This window comes from Andrographis paniculata, unplaced genomic scaffold (assembly GCF_009805555.1).
Source record: "Andrographis paniculata isolate CXL003 unplaced genomic scaffold, ASM980555v1 Contig58END, whole genome shotgun sequence".
NCBI classification, from domain to species: Eukaryota; Viridiplantae; Streptophyta; class Magnoliopsida; order Lamiales; family Acanthaceae; genus Andrographis; species Andrographis paniculata.
In genome coordinates this window covers 2,635,003-2,650,995 of record NW_026137593.1, presented here as the reverse complement: position 1 = coordinate 2,650,995, position 15,993 = coordinate 2,635,003, and the positions used below count along the sequence as shown (strand labels likewise).

At 36.6% G+C, this 15,993-nt stretch overlaps 2 protein-coding genes across 5 annotated transcripts; one reads left to right on the top strand and one right to left on the bottom strand.

Moving 5' to 3' along the window:
- Window positions 1-483: 483 nt before the first annotated feature.
- On the top strand, window positions 484-4,302 carry LOC127257670 (ATPase family AAA domain-containing protein At1g05910-like). The gene is made up of 6 exons (XM_051284131.1): window positions 484-565; window positions 1,627-1,826; window positions 1,959-3,293; window positions 3,360-3,551; window positions 3,656-3,801; window positions 3,878-4,302. Exons 2-6 carry the CDS (start codon window positions 1,629-1,631, stop codon window positions 4,242-4,244), a joined length of 2,238 nt encoding a protein of 745 aa, XP_051140088.1. The 5' UTR covers window positions 484-565; window positions 1,627-1,628; the 3' UTR covers window positions 4,245-4,302.
- A 2,684-nt stretch (window positions 4,303-6,986) lies between these two features.
- LOC127257763 (uncharacterized) lies at window positions 6,987-14,723 on the bottom strand. 4 transcript variants are annotated; one of them, XM_051284221.1, is made up of 2 exons: window positions 7,619-14,723; window positions 6,987-7,546 (listed from the first exon to the last, which is right to left on the bottom strand). In XM_051284221.1, exon 1 carries the CDS (start codon window positions 14,382-14,384, stop codon window positions 13,455-13,457), a length of 930 nt encoding a protein of 309 aa, XP_051140178.1. In that variant the 5' UTR covers window positions 14,385-14,723; the 3' UTR covers window positions 6,987-7,546; window positions 7,619-13,454. The 4 variants fall into 4 exon arrangements, with proteins under 4 accessions (XP_051140178.1, XP_051140180.1, XP_051140181.1 ...); XM_051284223.1 differs by having other exon boundaries at window positions 6,987-7,618; window positions 7,691-14,723; XM_051284224.1 differs by having other exon boundaries at window positions 7,691-14,723.
- Window positions 14,724-15,993: the final 1,270 nt, after the last annotated feature.

Below are 15,993 nucleotides of genomic sequence, written 5' to 3'. Positions count from 1 at the left end.
AAAATATTATTTTGTATTACCGTACGTTCTCATGCTTAACATAAAAGATACCTTAAATTAAAGATACAAAATAAATACATCTTTAATATTTCAACATACATGTTGAGAAATTTATGACAGGGTTAAATATAATGAATTTTATTTCGATGGATTCAAATATAATAAAAACAAAAAATATATAATATAATTAAAATTATTTATGATAGCACCAAAAATCTAAAAAAATATAATAAAAAATATTTATGGTAACCATAATAGATGCAAACTTAAAGGAAAAGTTGTGCTAAAAATAATATAGTATTTGTTATGTTAACATAATTAAAGATATTAAAAGAAGCAATTGAATATTTTCTTATGGCAATTTAAAATGAAATAAAATAAAATAAATTATTTATGGTTAGCACCAAAAACAAAGCATATCCATATCCATATCCATCCCTAAAATCTCAAGTATAAATAAATTAAGACAAACATTGGATCATTACCGATTAGCCCTACGTCTTCTCTGTTTCATAGTCTTTAATTAATTCTCTCTCCGTCGTCCCAGTGATACAACATCTTAGAGGTATGCACATATAATATAATATAATATAATATAATATAATATAATATATAATTGTTATTATTATTATTATTAAGTGTTTTTTTGGGTCTTTCTGCAAAGCAGTATCCAGAGGGTAGTGGTTTTGAGTTTAAGGTAAAGGGCATTAGAGAAAATCAGTAAGCTACAAAAGGTTATTTTTGCAATTTTAGATGGATAAAAATGTTAAGATATAAAATATAATATTTATATATATTTTGGCTGAACGAGGATTATATAAAAAAAAAGGAGAGGGGGGTGGACTAATCTATAAAATTTACTAAGCAATATATTTTATTTAATACATATAAAAGGATTTATATTTATTTATTGTACGACAATTTTATTTTTTTAATGATCATATTTTTAAAATATTACAGAAATTAGGAAACTACAACAATAGTAGCACTTATATATTGTAAATATATATATAGATAGATATTTAAGGTCTACAAGATGTGTAGTTTTCATTATAAAAAAATTTACACATTTAAATTAAATTTTTAGTATTTTATTCAGTTAATTACAATTTTTTTTTTTTTTGTATACTAAAGATATATGTTTATTATTATTATTATTTTAGTATTGTATTTATTAAGTTTTTTTTTTTAAATAAAATTTCCAATATAATGTTGCTAGCATATATAAGATGAGGTTTATAAGGAATTTGAGTTCCCTTGTAAAATAAATGGGCATTAATTTCCAATATATATAATATAGCTAGCCATATATATATAGAACTTGTATTTCATTTAAAAAAAAAAACAATTTATTTTGCTATTATTACTTAAATTTGAGCTTTTGACATAAAGCAGCAGAAATATTTGAACATTGCGTTGTTATTTTATATTAATTAGTTATGTGCACTATTTACATAAATTTAATTGGTCATTATTTCCATTCTGAATTACATATATATTTTACAAGTTATGATCATAGCATGCATATATGATATAGAGAAATATTATAATGTGGTGTTGTTCAAATTAGCTCACTTTCCTTTTATAATTAATGAAATTAAATACTTTATATATTTCTATAAAAAGAAATGAAAGTGCCGGCGGCGAGAAGAGGAGTTGAGAAGAAGGCGTATGCAAGACCGATACATGAAGCCATGTGCTATCCATTTTCGCATTATAATTTAGCAAAAAAATTAATGTGGCGTGATGGAAGTCGCTGGGAAACCAAGAGTCCGGCTTTACACATGCTACAATTGTTTCGGCAAAGAAAATCAACAAAACTACAGGTAGGTTGGTATATATGCCTATAGAAGAAACACTTTTATTTATTATTTTACAATATATGTCATAATATTGTTATACTAATAATTTCGTGTAGCTCAAGATCCATAATTTATGTAATATTGTTCTCTATCTAGTTTGCTGATACGAAGAGCAAGCAATCGAACGAGGAGGATGTAGAGACTAAAGGAGACGATACTTGTTGCAAGGGAGTGGAAGAGATCAATGACATTGGCACCCCTACCCCTACCCCTACCCCTGCAGCTAACATCAATGGTAGACAGAGATACAATCTCAGGAGCGGGAGAACTCATAATAAAGATGCTTTTAAGAGGAAATCATCATCCGCTAAAAAGGGTTCACGAAAGGAGGGCAAGAAGAAAACTGTTTTGAATAACGTCGTCGATTCCGGGGATGATGGAACTATGACTTGTTGTCATAATGTCCAACCCGTTAATATTGACGAAGCCGCCGCCATAAGTTTTGATGATATCGGTGGCTTGTCTCGGTGTGTAGAGGCGTTGAAGGAAATGGTATTTATACCATTATTGTATCCGACATTTTTTACAAGTTTCCACATTACTCCACCAAAAGGAGTTTTGTTGTGCGGTCCTCCTGGCACGGGAAAGACTTTGATTGCGAGGTCATTAGCGTCCGTTGCATCCAAGGTAGCGGGGCAAAAGGTGCACTTCTATATGCGCAACGGCGCTGATGTGCTGAGTAAATGGGTCGGGGAAGCTGAAAAACATTTGAAATTGTTGTTCGAAGAAGCTCAAAGGAATCAGCCTTGCATCATTTTTTTTGATGAAATTGATGGACTTGCTCCAGCAAGGTCTGACAAACAGGAACAAAGTTACAATTCTATTGTCTCAACTTTACTCGCATTAATGGATGGTCTAGAGTCAAGGGGGCAAGTAATTTTAATTGGAGCTACCAACAGAGTAGATGATATTGATGGAGCTTTGAGGCGTCCGGGGAGATTCGACCGCGAGTTTTACATCCCTCTGCCAAGTTGTGAAGGGCGTTGTGAGATATTGGACATACATACAAGAAATTGGAAACAACCTCCTTCAAAGGAGTTAAGGTTGGAGCTTGCGGGGAGTTGCATGGGATACTGCGGTGCTGATTTGAAGGCGTTATGTACGGAGGCTGCCATGCGTGCTTTTCGTGAAAAATACCCTCAGGCTTATGATATAAAGGGCAAAGCATGTTCAATTGATGCGGATTCCGTCCATGTTGGAAAATCCCATTTTTTGGAGGCCATGTCAGAAATTAGACCGGCCAGTCATCGAAGCGCCAAAGATGTCGACTCTAGGCCATTATCATCTATTGTGTCTCCGTGTTTGAAGAGGCAGTTGAAGAGGTGTATGGATGTCGTTCTCGACATCTTTCCCTTTTTAGTTGAGGCAATTCCGGCTCCTCCAATTTATCGGCCTAAGCTACTCTTGGTCGGTGACGATGTGGCAGCGCTGGTGAGCGATAGTTAGTTATGAATGAATGAATGAATGAATCCTGGATCCAATGTTGTTTTGTTGCAGGAGCATATATCCCTTGCTATATTGCATCAAGTAGAGAGATTTCCAGTGCACTCTCTGGCACTAGAATCATTGCTCTCTCAAGTGTCAAGCAGGGCCACACCGCAGGGGAAAATGGAACAGGTTTTCATTCAAGCTAAGAGAACAACACCGTCAGTAATTTATTTGCCCCGCCTTCACCATTGGTGGGAAAATGTAAGTTTGATTAATAATTAATTTAATTGAATTGAATTATGCTAATATATCTTGTTTGTAGGCTGATGATCAACTTCGGATCCTACTGTGCTTGTTGTTTGTAGGCTGATGATCAACTTCGGATCCTACTGTGCTTGTTGGTGGAGAAACTGCCATCGGATATGCCAATACTAGTTTTGGGAACGTCATCAATCCCGCCTCTGCAGATATGCGATCAACTCACTTCAATATTCTCTCAAGATTTTGATGTGTATGTTTCTTCCTTGGATACATCTAATTTAGTGACATGTGTGTGTATCTCAATTCAATTATTATATATTTGGCAGGCTGCATCTAACTTCGTTATCGGGTGAAGACATAAGTTCATTTTTGGACCATACCATAGAAGCGGCGTTACAATTACAAGTTCAAGTTCAAGTTGCCGATGATGATGATGATGATGAGGACGAGAGTAGAGGGAATTGCAGCAGCATTCCGAGGATCAAAGAGATGCTTATGGAACGTATTAGAGCTTCGTCATCGTCGTCGTCGTCGTGTTACGGAATTTCAGAGCTTGAAAGACTTTACGCGCGCATTTTGGGAGGATTGTTCCGTCGCCCTCGCCCTCGCCCTCTCACCCGACAAATGATTTTGAGTTACTTGTTTCATTTTGCTTCTCAACCCTCTAACTTGTACCTAAATATGAATTACTGATTGCTTCTTTGTAAGCTAGTCAGTCAATATTCAAACATCATTGCCATTGCCACTTTACTGCACTAATTTACATATTTTTTAATTTCAGATTGTTTCATATTTTTTTTTTGTTTTAAGTAAATTATATTAATTCAAAATTTATTTAATAAAATATTAATCAATTTAATTAATTAACATATATTTTAGATGTCATCTAAATCTATATTTACTTTTTTTTTTTTTTTCTTTTACTCCCCAAAATAATTTATAATAATAAATATTGTTTAATATTGGGTCCACATCCAGTTTTTTCCTTTTTTTTAAAAAAAAAAGAAAAAAAAAAGAAAACAAAACCGCATCGTAATTTATTATAATTATTATTAATTTAATATGTGCCCTACAACCAAAAATTTAAAAAAAAAAAAAAAAATTAAAAAGCCAACTAGTGAACACAATTTCCACTCCCAAGTATATACTACTAGTCGGTTGGCGTGCTAGGATGCGGCCTGATTTTAAATTTTATTAAATTATGAAAATTAATTGTTATTATTAAATAAATAAATTTTTAATATAAAAATTATTTAAATAAATTAAAATATTTTATAAAATCAACATTTAATATTCTAAATATTGGATATTGATAGATTTTATTGATTAAATATAGATATTATAAAAATGAGTTTATATACTCTCTCCATCTCATTGAAATTTTTTCGTTTATTTTTTATATTTAAATTTTTGAATATTAGTATTATATTGGATTGTAGTAAAATAAAAAATAAAAGAATACACGTGTTAGTATTGTGTAATATAAAAATAATGACGTTTGTGTAATATATTGTAAATTGGAAGAATATTTATTACGTTAGATAGGTATTACAATTACTCCCTCCGTCCCAGCTAATTTTTCCCTTTTAGTTTAGGCACAAAATTTTAATTATTATGTAATTAGTAAATAATTAAGAAGTGTATTAGCGAAAATAATTATAATTTAATAAAAATAATTATAGATTAATATTTAAGATGACTAAATAGTTATTAAAATTTTTAAAAAATAATAAATTATGAATTTTAAAATATAATTAAAGTGTATATATGTAAAAAAATGACAAATTATGTGACGAAAATAAAATTAAAGAGTGAACAAATTAAGTGAGACGGAAGGAGCACTGAATTAGGAAATGATAATTTTTTTTTTTTTTTTTTACAGACAGAAACTGAGAGAGTATAATACTAGTGAGATCTATTCATATTTTTATATAAAAAAAAATTAATTGTAAATTTAATTGGAAATTGTATGTATGAACAAAATCAAAATCAAATTTCATATTTGTAATTGTCATTTTAATTTATTCTTTTAAATTGTACTCCCTCGGTCTTACTCGAATGTACTTTTTTGGAATTTTGTAGTAGATTACTAAATAATAATATTTTATTGGTCGGTGAAAATATATAAAAGATTTTTGACATTTTTTTTCCATTGACTTTATGTACAAAGTAATTGTACGTGTAATAATATGTTTTAATTTTATTAAAAGTTAAGATTATTTTCGTATTAGTGTATGATTACTTTTATTAAAATATGAAATGAATACTTAAAAATGAGACAAATAAAAACGACAAAAATTGTACTTTGAGTTCGAACGAAATGAATAATTTAACTACATATATATATTGATCTATAGTATTAGTGATGTCTACTCATATTTTTATAAATAATTTTAAAATTATAATTTAGTTGAAAATTGTGTCGATAAAAAAATTAAGATGTTTAGACGAAGTTAATGTCAAATTTCATTAACTTGATGCTACTATTTTACTTTATCTTTTAAAAATTTTAATACAATTACATATTCTTCGGATCTTTATATAATATTAGTGATGCCTACTCGAATTTTTATAAATATTTTTTTTATACTTATATATATTTTTGGGGGAAGATTCAAATTTTATTCTTATTGTTCTTATAATTCCATTCTCAATAAATTTTAGTATTTATTTGGTTTTTATTTCAATTAGATTTTTAATTTAACTTTTAGTTTAATTAATATTTTTATATAATATTTTATCATAAACAAATTGAACAATGTTAATTTTATTTTAAAATCCAAATTATAAATAGTGTATTTACTTGTATGATCTTAGTTTGGAAGATTTTTAAGAGTTAGATTTTTAAAATATGTTTGTATGTAAGGTTTTTTATTTGAATAATTAGATTAAATATAATTTAATAAAATTCCAGAGATTTGATGTAATATATGATAATAGATAATTATATTTAAAATAAAAATTATAAAAAAATATTATTAATAGTATTATAATAGTAGAATATTACCTATCTTCCTCATCAATATATTCATTTGCTTTTTATTTAATTGTACTTAAAATTAAAAATATTGTACATTTGCATAATATTTTAGTCAAATAACGTTATATTTGTATTATATAACATTAATAAAAATATTTTTATTTTATTTTTTAATTTGTATTACGTATGAATAGTATATTACTAATATTCAAAGTTCTACGTAAAAAAAAATCAAATAAATACCTAGGGACAAATGTAAAATAAAAAAAAAAAAATCATGAAAAAAAAAGAATGGGTGAGAAATATAAAGAAATAAAATTAACAAATGGTCTCTACTTTGGTTATATGAATAACAATGCAATTTTCAGTTTTGCTAATTTATTTCTCACATAAAAAAAATATTACGTATAAACAACTAATAACAAAAAATTATTTTTCCAAATAATTTAGCACAACTAACAAATATGTTCAGTCAGTTAAACCACCTAATAAAAAAAATTATCAACTAACAATAATTGTGTTGATATATTTTTCTAACAATAAAGAGTAAAATCCGAAAATAGGAAATTATCTTCGAATTTGATATATTTAGCGCCTGAGATTAGGAATCTCTAAACACTGTACGGTACATAAATTAAACTGGAAAAATAAAAGACTGAAAATTTAAATGATGATCCCCGAATCTCTTGACTTTGATGTCGATTGAAGATGATTGAAGATGCTCTGTCAGTTGCAGATCCCAATCCTTAAATATTCTTCAGAAACGGTACTTGGAACCGTCGCCCGAACAGTTATAACGCCTCCTCTTAACTGTTTACTAACTCTTCTTTTGCTGACACGTGTCCTCAGCCGACCACGCTATTGTTCTCACTCGCTTTCCGCAACACCCGACCTCCACAACCACCAACAACTCACTTATCCAATTGTGGATCAACCGACTTGCCTATCCTACCACGAACCGACTGACTTGCTGGTCCGACCACAAACCTTCCGACTTGTTAGTCCAGCCGCAAACCTCCCGACTTGCAGACGATCCGACTTGTTGATCCGACCACAAACCTTCTGACTTATTGGTCCAGCCGCAAACCTCCCGACTTGCAAACCATCCGACTTGTTGGTCCGACCACAAACCTTCTGACTTATTGGTCCAGCCGCAAACCTCCCGACTTGCAGACCATCCGACTTCTTGGTCCGACCACAAACCTTCCGACTTGCGGACCATCCGACTTGCAGACCGTCCGACTTGCAAACCATCCGACCTGTAGATCGTCCGACTTGCGGACTTTCCGACCTGCGGACTTCTCCGACCTGTGGACTTCCCGACCTGCGGACCTTCCGACCTGCGGACCATCCGATCTGTGGACCTTCCGACCTGCGGACTTTCCGACCTGCAGACTTCTCCGACCCGCGGACTTCCCGACCTGCGGACCTTCCGACCTGCGGACCATCCGACCTGTGGACCTTCCGACCTGCGGAGTTTCCGACCTGCGGACCATCCGACTTGCGGACCTTCCGACCTGCGGACCTTCCGACCTAGGGACCATCCGACATGCGGACCTTCCGACCTGCGGACCTTCTGACCCGCGGACTTTTCGACTCGCCTATTTCCTTAGAAATACGTCTAGCTCCCCCGATCATCTCGAAATACTCCCTGATCAATCTAACATACCCAATTATAGGCCCATCTTCTCTTCTGGCTTGGGCTTTTTAACCTAATTATAAATTTCATACGTAACAACTTGCCCGCTGCCATCGGATTTTCAAACGCCATTCCTCAATCGCCGTTTGGAAGTTCGTAAACCACAACCCTACTGAGGAATTGCCTCTGCAACTGCAATCAGTTACTGCAACACATTGTGTGCCACAAAACTCTCAATTCTTCACTACTGGCCTTTGCTATTCTCAATCTCTGCGACTCCAAATCATGACAAATCAATACATTCCTGCACTCCCTTTCGACGGATCAATCCCTGAAACGACTTTCGTGACGACGAAAATGCTCACTCCAACCATTCGCCCATACTGCACTACTCCTGAAGACTCTAATCGAATGAGAGAAGTCTTGGAAGCAAGAAAACTACTAGCTGTCAACAATCCCAACTACAACGCAGTCCGCCTCCATGATAGCATCAAAACTCACTTGACGGATCCCAAGGATCCCTACCGCACTTGGTACAAAAGGGTTGCAGGACATTTTCAAGCTCAATGGAAAAACCAACAAATCGACCAGGCTATACTCCTATCTACTCTCCCATGTCATTTACATGAGAAGGTTCTTCTAGCAATGTTGGCGTTCTGGCACCTTGAGATTTGTGCCTTCCTTCTTCCAACAGCCCCTATCGGCCCCACACTCATGGATGTGGCCATGATCGCTCATCTGCCAATCGTAGGAGAAGACCCTGTAATGGGTGCCCTAGATGGACAAGAGCCCAGCGCAGACCATCCAGGCTGGTCTTTGGCTAGCATTAAGGAATGGGGCTGGACCAAATTCTTAAACGATCAGCAAGGAGCATATGGTACCCCTGATAAATCTCTGGAAATAGCTCTCAACCGACTTTGCTTAGGTCGTAATAACCTCCAAGCATCTGATCCTATCATCACTACTATTCTAACTGACGACCGTAGTACCTCCCGATTTTACATGTACTGAAAGTACGTCGGTTATGCGTCCGGCCTGTTTTCGCCATTCCCTGTATCTTCACCTTTGTCTGAACCATACCCACTTCCTCACCCAACTTACTCTTTCTCCTGGGATGCTGCTCTTAAACCCAGGTCTTTGTTTATTAGTAAGAAAATTGATAAGAAAGGCCCCAAAGTCTTTTATACCTTCAACTATCAACCTCAGTTTTTGGCATGCCAGTCCGGATGCCAACAAGGCTTACCTGGCCCCATCGCCTGTCCACACTTAATAATTCAAAGTCCAGATGGGAGAGCCATTCCTGAATTGATCACTTCTTATGTATCCCAGCTTACATTCATTTCCGAACTTCTCCAGCTTCAATTGAATCCTTCCGCGAATGGTGGTCGGTTACTTGGGCCTTAATTGCTCCTGACAAAGATTGCCTGCTGGGCATTCTTCTGCCCCAGCCTGCGGTGGTGTTGGGGCGACCCCATTGACCAACACCCGAAGGAAATTAGTCGCTCAAGGCACTGGATTGGGTGCCCCGCAGAGGAAACGAAGAGCTTCTCAAGCTATCCCCTTCTCTGAAAACGATCAACAGCCTTTGAGAGACCGCTCATCAGGTCGGGCACTTGTAAAGACCCAACCTCGTCCAGGTATTTTCCCTTAATCCTGATTCAATACAACTTCTGTACTTAACATTTTATTAACCATCATTATGATATCCAGGTCCCACTTCGGCCAGAGCGACCGCACAAACTACTTCAAATCCAAACAAATCATCAGAGTCACCAACCGACCAACTTCACGCGCCTGAAACCCCCGACCAAACGATAGACCTTAATGCAGGCGCCTTCACCCGCCGAACTGGCAACAACAGGGATTTCATCTAATAGTGAGGCGACTGCTTTAGAGATGGGTAGGTTGCCTTATGTAGCTTCAGACCCATCTCTTTCTAATATGGCACCAATGGCCACGCCTGCGTCTGCTTCTGCCGCAGTCGCCTCTAGTGCAGCCGCTTCTGCTGCGGTTGCCTCTACTGCGGTCGCTTCTGCTGCGGTGTCCTCTGTTGCGGTCGCCTCAAAAGACAGAAGTATCTCTGAGGCGGCCTTCCGTGGCGCTCCCGACGAACTTGTTGTAGCCGCCCTAGATGCACCCGACCAAAGGGTAGCAGACTTAGGAGCAGCTGACCCAGGGGCAGCCGACTTAAGGACAGCTGACTTGGAGGTAGCCGACCCAGGGGTAGCCAACCCTCCTCCAAAGGCAGACAGGCGGGAAGAAGAACCCGCACCTGTGCAACCGAGGGATCCTTTACAAGAGTTACAAGAAATCCCCTCCTCTGATTCAGAGACCTCTGTTAACCTGGTAGACACTTGAATTCTCTTTTCCAAATTACAAGCTGGTGTTCACATGATATTAAATACATCTCATTCCCATCGTTCAGGGACCCAGATCCAAACCTCAACTTATGTTTGCAGCAGCCGACGAATTGGCCATTGAAGTACCAGTCGCTCATCCTTCCAGACCTATGGCCATTCTGGCACCTTCAGTGACCACAATCCGTCCAGAGGTAAGTACAACCTTCACAATTGATTCTTGATATTTGTAGCTCATGTAATCTGAAATAAACCTTCATTCTTTCAGGGATGCTCTGATTTAGCCCCTTTGTCGGCTATTCCAATTCCCACAGGCGTCCGAACTATAATTGCACAGGCTGTTGATCAATCTTTTCCCGACCTAGGATCAGACTTACTTGACAGTCTTCTTCAAACCATTGGTGGCCTATTATTTCAAATTTCTCCAGACTCGGCTGCTACCCCCATTCTTCATCGGCTGATGGAGCGACTGTCTGAACTTCGAAATGATATCTTATTCGCTCAAATTCTGTCAGTCGAATCACCCTTACCCGACTTGGAGCAAATAAGCCTGGAAGCTTCCTTGACTAAAACCAAAGAATCAATTCAACAGGCGACTGGAAGACTGGAAGGCCTCTCTAATGCCAAAAAACAACTAGACGAATCCATCCAACAGAAAGAGGCAGAGTTGAGAGCACTCACTCCATCAAGAAAAGTCTGTTTTGGAAGGCCACATAAGCGACGAGCAGCGCCTAATTGAGCGGTACAAGAAAAATGAAGCCGACTTGGACCAAGAATTAAAGATTCATGCCCGATCCCAACTTATAAGGCGATGCCAGTCGGCTGCTAACAATAAGCGACTCTCCAGGACAGAATGGTCTCAGATTTAAATTGTTTTAGGATCTCTTCTGTAAAATTTTGGAAACCTTGACTTAGTAAATAAAATTTTTCTCATTTTATTAAGGATCACTTTCCAAAATTCCGACCCTCTAGGGAACGAATCCAACTCATCTCGTATTTAAACACTTGCAGTCCCTTGCAAATTAACAAACATACGCTTAGCTACAAACTGCAATTTGAGCACACCTGTAAATTTCCAAAATGCCACACGATCCTCCTCACGTTCCTGTAAACAATTGGCAAGGTGTTATTCAACCCTTATTCGTGGGTTATCATCCAGATGGAGGCCATGCTGAAGACCTGTTATGCATACTTAAATAATTGGATTTCAAATTCAGATTTTCCCAACGAGGCAGAAAAACCATTCATCGTGTTATTCGCCTGATGGAAAGCGTGCTAGAACGATATGAAACTCTTCAGGATATCAAAATCGCCTTCCTGACATAGATCATCACATGGATTTGATTGAACACCATGTGACAGCCATACTCCCAGACCTTGGCTAGGATCATACATTCTCCAATCAGCGGACAGTCTTTTCAAGATTACGCACTCTTGTTGATCGTAAGCATCAAGCCGTGACAGACATGAAAGCTCGACCCGAATATGATCTTGAGAGGATGCAAGACCAATGGGAAAAGTACCGACCTAGCTTAGAGGACCTTATTGATAAAGAGCCATAACTAATCCCTAATCACTGAAATGAAGACTCTGACTCAGAAGAAAGTAATCCTCTGCACGACTCGACATCTGATGAGTAAACCCCCCTTTGGGGTCGGGTTCTGATTAAAATTACTGTTTCATGCTTTTTTGTTATCTGAAAAGATAGGAAAATACCTCTTCAGATATTTAGCATTAATACATTCGTGTACCCTTTTACCTTCTTGATTTATAATAATAAAGGCACCATTTCCAATCTCCTTTTGAACTATGAATGGTCCCTCCCAATTCGGAGACCACTTCCCTAATTGATCACCCTTCTTATATGTAGGAAGGATAGTTTTCCAAACTAGGTCTCCTTCTTTGAAAGTTTTATAAAAAACTTTCATTCCATAAGTCTTAGCCCTGATTTCACTCTGTCTTACAATCTGATCAATTGCATGAAGTCCATTGATATCCAAGTCTTCCAATTGTTGCAACATAATTTGTTGAATTCCTCAGTAAACTCATCAGTAGTAAGGCTTGTACGTCCGGATGACTTGAATTTCAGCTGGCAAGACAGCATCTTGTCCAAAGGTGAGCTGATAAGGTGAAAACCCTGTGGCAGAATTTCTGTTATTCCTATGCGCCCATAAGGCTCGAGATAACAATAAATGCCATTTTCTTGGGTTCCCTTCAATATTTTTCTTTATTATCCCAATGATAATCTTATTAGCTGCCTCTGCCTGCCCATTAGCTTGGGGATAATAAGGTGAAGAATGATTCAAATGAATACCAAACTCTGCCAAGAAAGTTAAAAACTTCTCCCCAATAAAGACCAGACCTTGGTCGGTTGTTATTGAATGAGGAATACCATACCTATATATGATCTGATTCAGCACAAAGTCTATCACCTCTTTTTGATCCACGTTTTTCAAAGCAACCGCCTCGACCCATTTGGTAATATAATCTGTTGCAACCAAGATAAAGCAATGATTCTTGGATGATGGGGGATGAATTTTACCAATGATATCCATAGCCCAAGACTTAAAGGGCCATGGTTTTACCATAGCTTGCAATTTTGTGACTGGCAAGTGATTCAACTGTCCATATTTCTGACATTCTTGGCAACTTTTGGCGAATTGTATGCAATCTTCGAAAATATTTGGCCAAAAGAAACCCAAACAATGAATAGCCCATCTCATATTCAAACCCGCTCGATGAGCTCCACAAATTCCACTGTGCACTTCTGTCATCACCTCTAAAGCCTATTCGGACCCCAAACATTTCAAGAGTAATCCTTTGAATGTTCTTTTGTATAATATTCGTTATAATAATTGAAATCGCAACGCTTTCAACCGTATTCAATTAGGTACATTCGCTCCTGGATCTTGTAGATACATGATAATCTATGTCCTCCAGTCGGTTCCAGTTTCTGTTTCAGGGCCGACTTCTGCACAGATATCTTTTGGGATTCCCTTGCAAGCTTTTTGAGCTAATTCATTTGCAAATTGATTTTCCTTTCTAGGGATGAACTCAATTATTACTTCAGAAATCTTTGATAGCAACCGACCTACCAAATCTCTATATCTACGTAAATGGGGATAATTGCAAACATATTTTTTGTTTACTTGGTTGATTACCAACTGAGAATCCCCTCTTATGATCACCGATTGAACTTTCCTGGCTATCAAGGCTTCCAATCCCAAGATTACATATTCTACTAAATTATGGGTTATGGCTTCTAATTGTAGCTGCAACCTGACCCTTTGGCCATCAGGTCCCTCCAACAAAACGCCTGCACTTGATCTATTTCCTGAAGTAGAACCATAAAAAAACATTAACCAATTTCGGGTACTTACATAGGACATGCACCCGGTCGGTTCCTGCTCATAGCTTGCGAAGTCGGCCAAAAAATCTGCTATTGCTTGGCCTTTGACCGCCCTCAAAGGAGAATGATACAAATTGAAAGGGGCTAATTTAATAGCCCATTTCATAAGTCTACCTTGCATGGTAGGTCTTTGCAAAATTAACTTGATGAGATTAATCTTTGAAATGACCTCAATTCTCCTAGGCAACATATAATGCTCGAGTTTGGTGCATGCAAACACCAACGAATAACACATCTTCTCTGGCATAGTATAATTTAACACTGGTCCTGTGAGAGTCTTGCTCAAATAGTAAATTACCCTTTCCTTTCCATCATCTCCATCTTGCACTAATAAACAACTTACCACTTCATATGTATTTTCCAAATAAAGATTGAGGGGCCAACCTTCTTTGGGGGGCATCAACACATGTGGTTGAGCCAATGATTGTTTTATAGCTTCTAAAGCCATCTGTTGGTCTGGTCCCCACTCAAAAAAGCACTTCCTCCTGCCTTCAATAATTTAGTGATTGATTTGACCTTGCCAGCAGCATTGGAAATAAACCGCCTGAGATAATTTACCTAAAAACCGCCTGAGATAATTTACCTTCCCTAAAAAACTTTGAATTTCCTTAACCGTCCTGGGTGGTCGGCTGGCCTGAATTGCCTTGGCTTTATTAGCATCAATCTCTATTCCCCTTTCATGAACCAAAAAACCCAAGAAACTCCCGGCTGAGATACCAAAAGCACACTTAGTGGGGTTCATCTTCAACTTGTACTTCTTCATCCGACCGAAAGCATCTTTAAGATCCTCCAAGGGTGTGTTTGTTTGGGGGTTTGGATTTTGAGTTGGGATTTGAATAGTAAAATTTTTGAATTTGAATAGTTGTATGATGTGATATAAATAGGTGTTGATGTGATGTTTTGAATGTAAAATTGATTTTTAGTATAATATAAAAAATGAAAAATAGGTGTTTGATTTGATGTTTTTTGGGGGGAAAAAATTGGATGAATAGTAGAAATCTTATTAAATCCCCCAAACAAACACACCCCAAATGTTCCTCAAAACTGGAAGATTTGACTATAACATCATCTATATATACTTCCATGGATTTACCAATGAGATCATGAAAAATCGAATTCATGGCCCTCTGATAAGTCGCCCCTGCATTCTTCAAACCGAAAGGCATAACAATCCACTCATAAATACCTAAAGCTCCTGGACATATGAATGCTGTCTTGTGAATGTCTTCTTCTGCCAAAAAGATTTGGTTATATCCTGCATAACCATCCATCAAACTGAGAATTTTGTGTCCTGCTGCTGAGTCAATTAGCATATCAGCCATAGGCATCACGTATTCATCTTTAGGAGTGGCCATATTAAGATCTCTGAAATCAATGCATATCCTGATCTTCCCATTCTTCTTAACCACTGGTACAATGTTGGCCAACCAATCTACATAACGGCAAGGCCGGATGAAACCTACTTTAAGAAGTTTATGAATTTCTTCTTTGATCCGAGGCATTAAATCAGGACTCATACGCCTTGGAGGTTGCTTGTAAGGCTTGAAATCTTTTTTAATAGGCAATCGATACTTTATCAGGCTTCGCTCCAAACCAGGCATTTCTGAATAATCCCAAGCTAAACAATCAATATTGTTTTTTATAACTTCGAGCATCAATATTTGTTGCTCTTCAGACAAATAACCACTCATTCTGATTATTTTTGGAACCAGGTCGGTTCCTAAGTTAAATTCCAGTAAAGGATCTTGTGCTGTGAAAGCTGGCTCTGTTTTCTCTAATAAATCAGGCCAACAAAATTGCTCATCTTCTTGGAAATGAACATCATGCATCTTTTTGATTTTTTCTACTTTTTTTAAAAGCTGGTCTAAATAATACTAATTAATAAGTATACTACAATCTCGTAAATTTGCTCCTTCCGTAAGAATATATTATAAGAAGTAGGTTTGGCTTCCTCAAGAGCCATACAGTAAATCTGTTCTTTTAAAAGAACATTGAATTCTGGCTGATGAATTGAAAACCCTTATTCGGGTATTCATTAGCCATAAAAAGTTGAGACA

Bases quoted from the DNA above. Each gene is read 5' to 3' on its own strand.
- LOC127257763 (XM_051284221.1), bottom strand. From the start codon at position 14,384: ATGGCTTTAGAAGCTATAAAACAATCATTGGCTCAACCACATGTGTTG.
- LOC127257670 (XM_051284131.1), top strand. From the start codon at position 1,629: ATGAAAGTGCCGGCGGCGAGAAGAGGAGTTGAGAAGAAGGCGTATGCA. The intron at 3,552-3,655 runs GTAAGTTTGATT...TGTTGTTTGTAG, and splicing joins TTCACCATTGGTGGGAAAAT to GCTGATGATCAACTTCGGAT. The intron at 3,802-3,877 runs GTATGTTTCTTC...TATATTTGGCAG, and splicing joins TTCTCTCAAGATTTTGATGT to GCTGCATCTAACTTCGTTAT.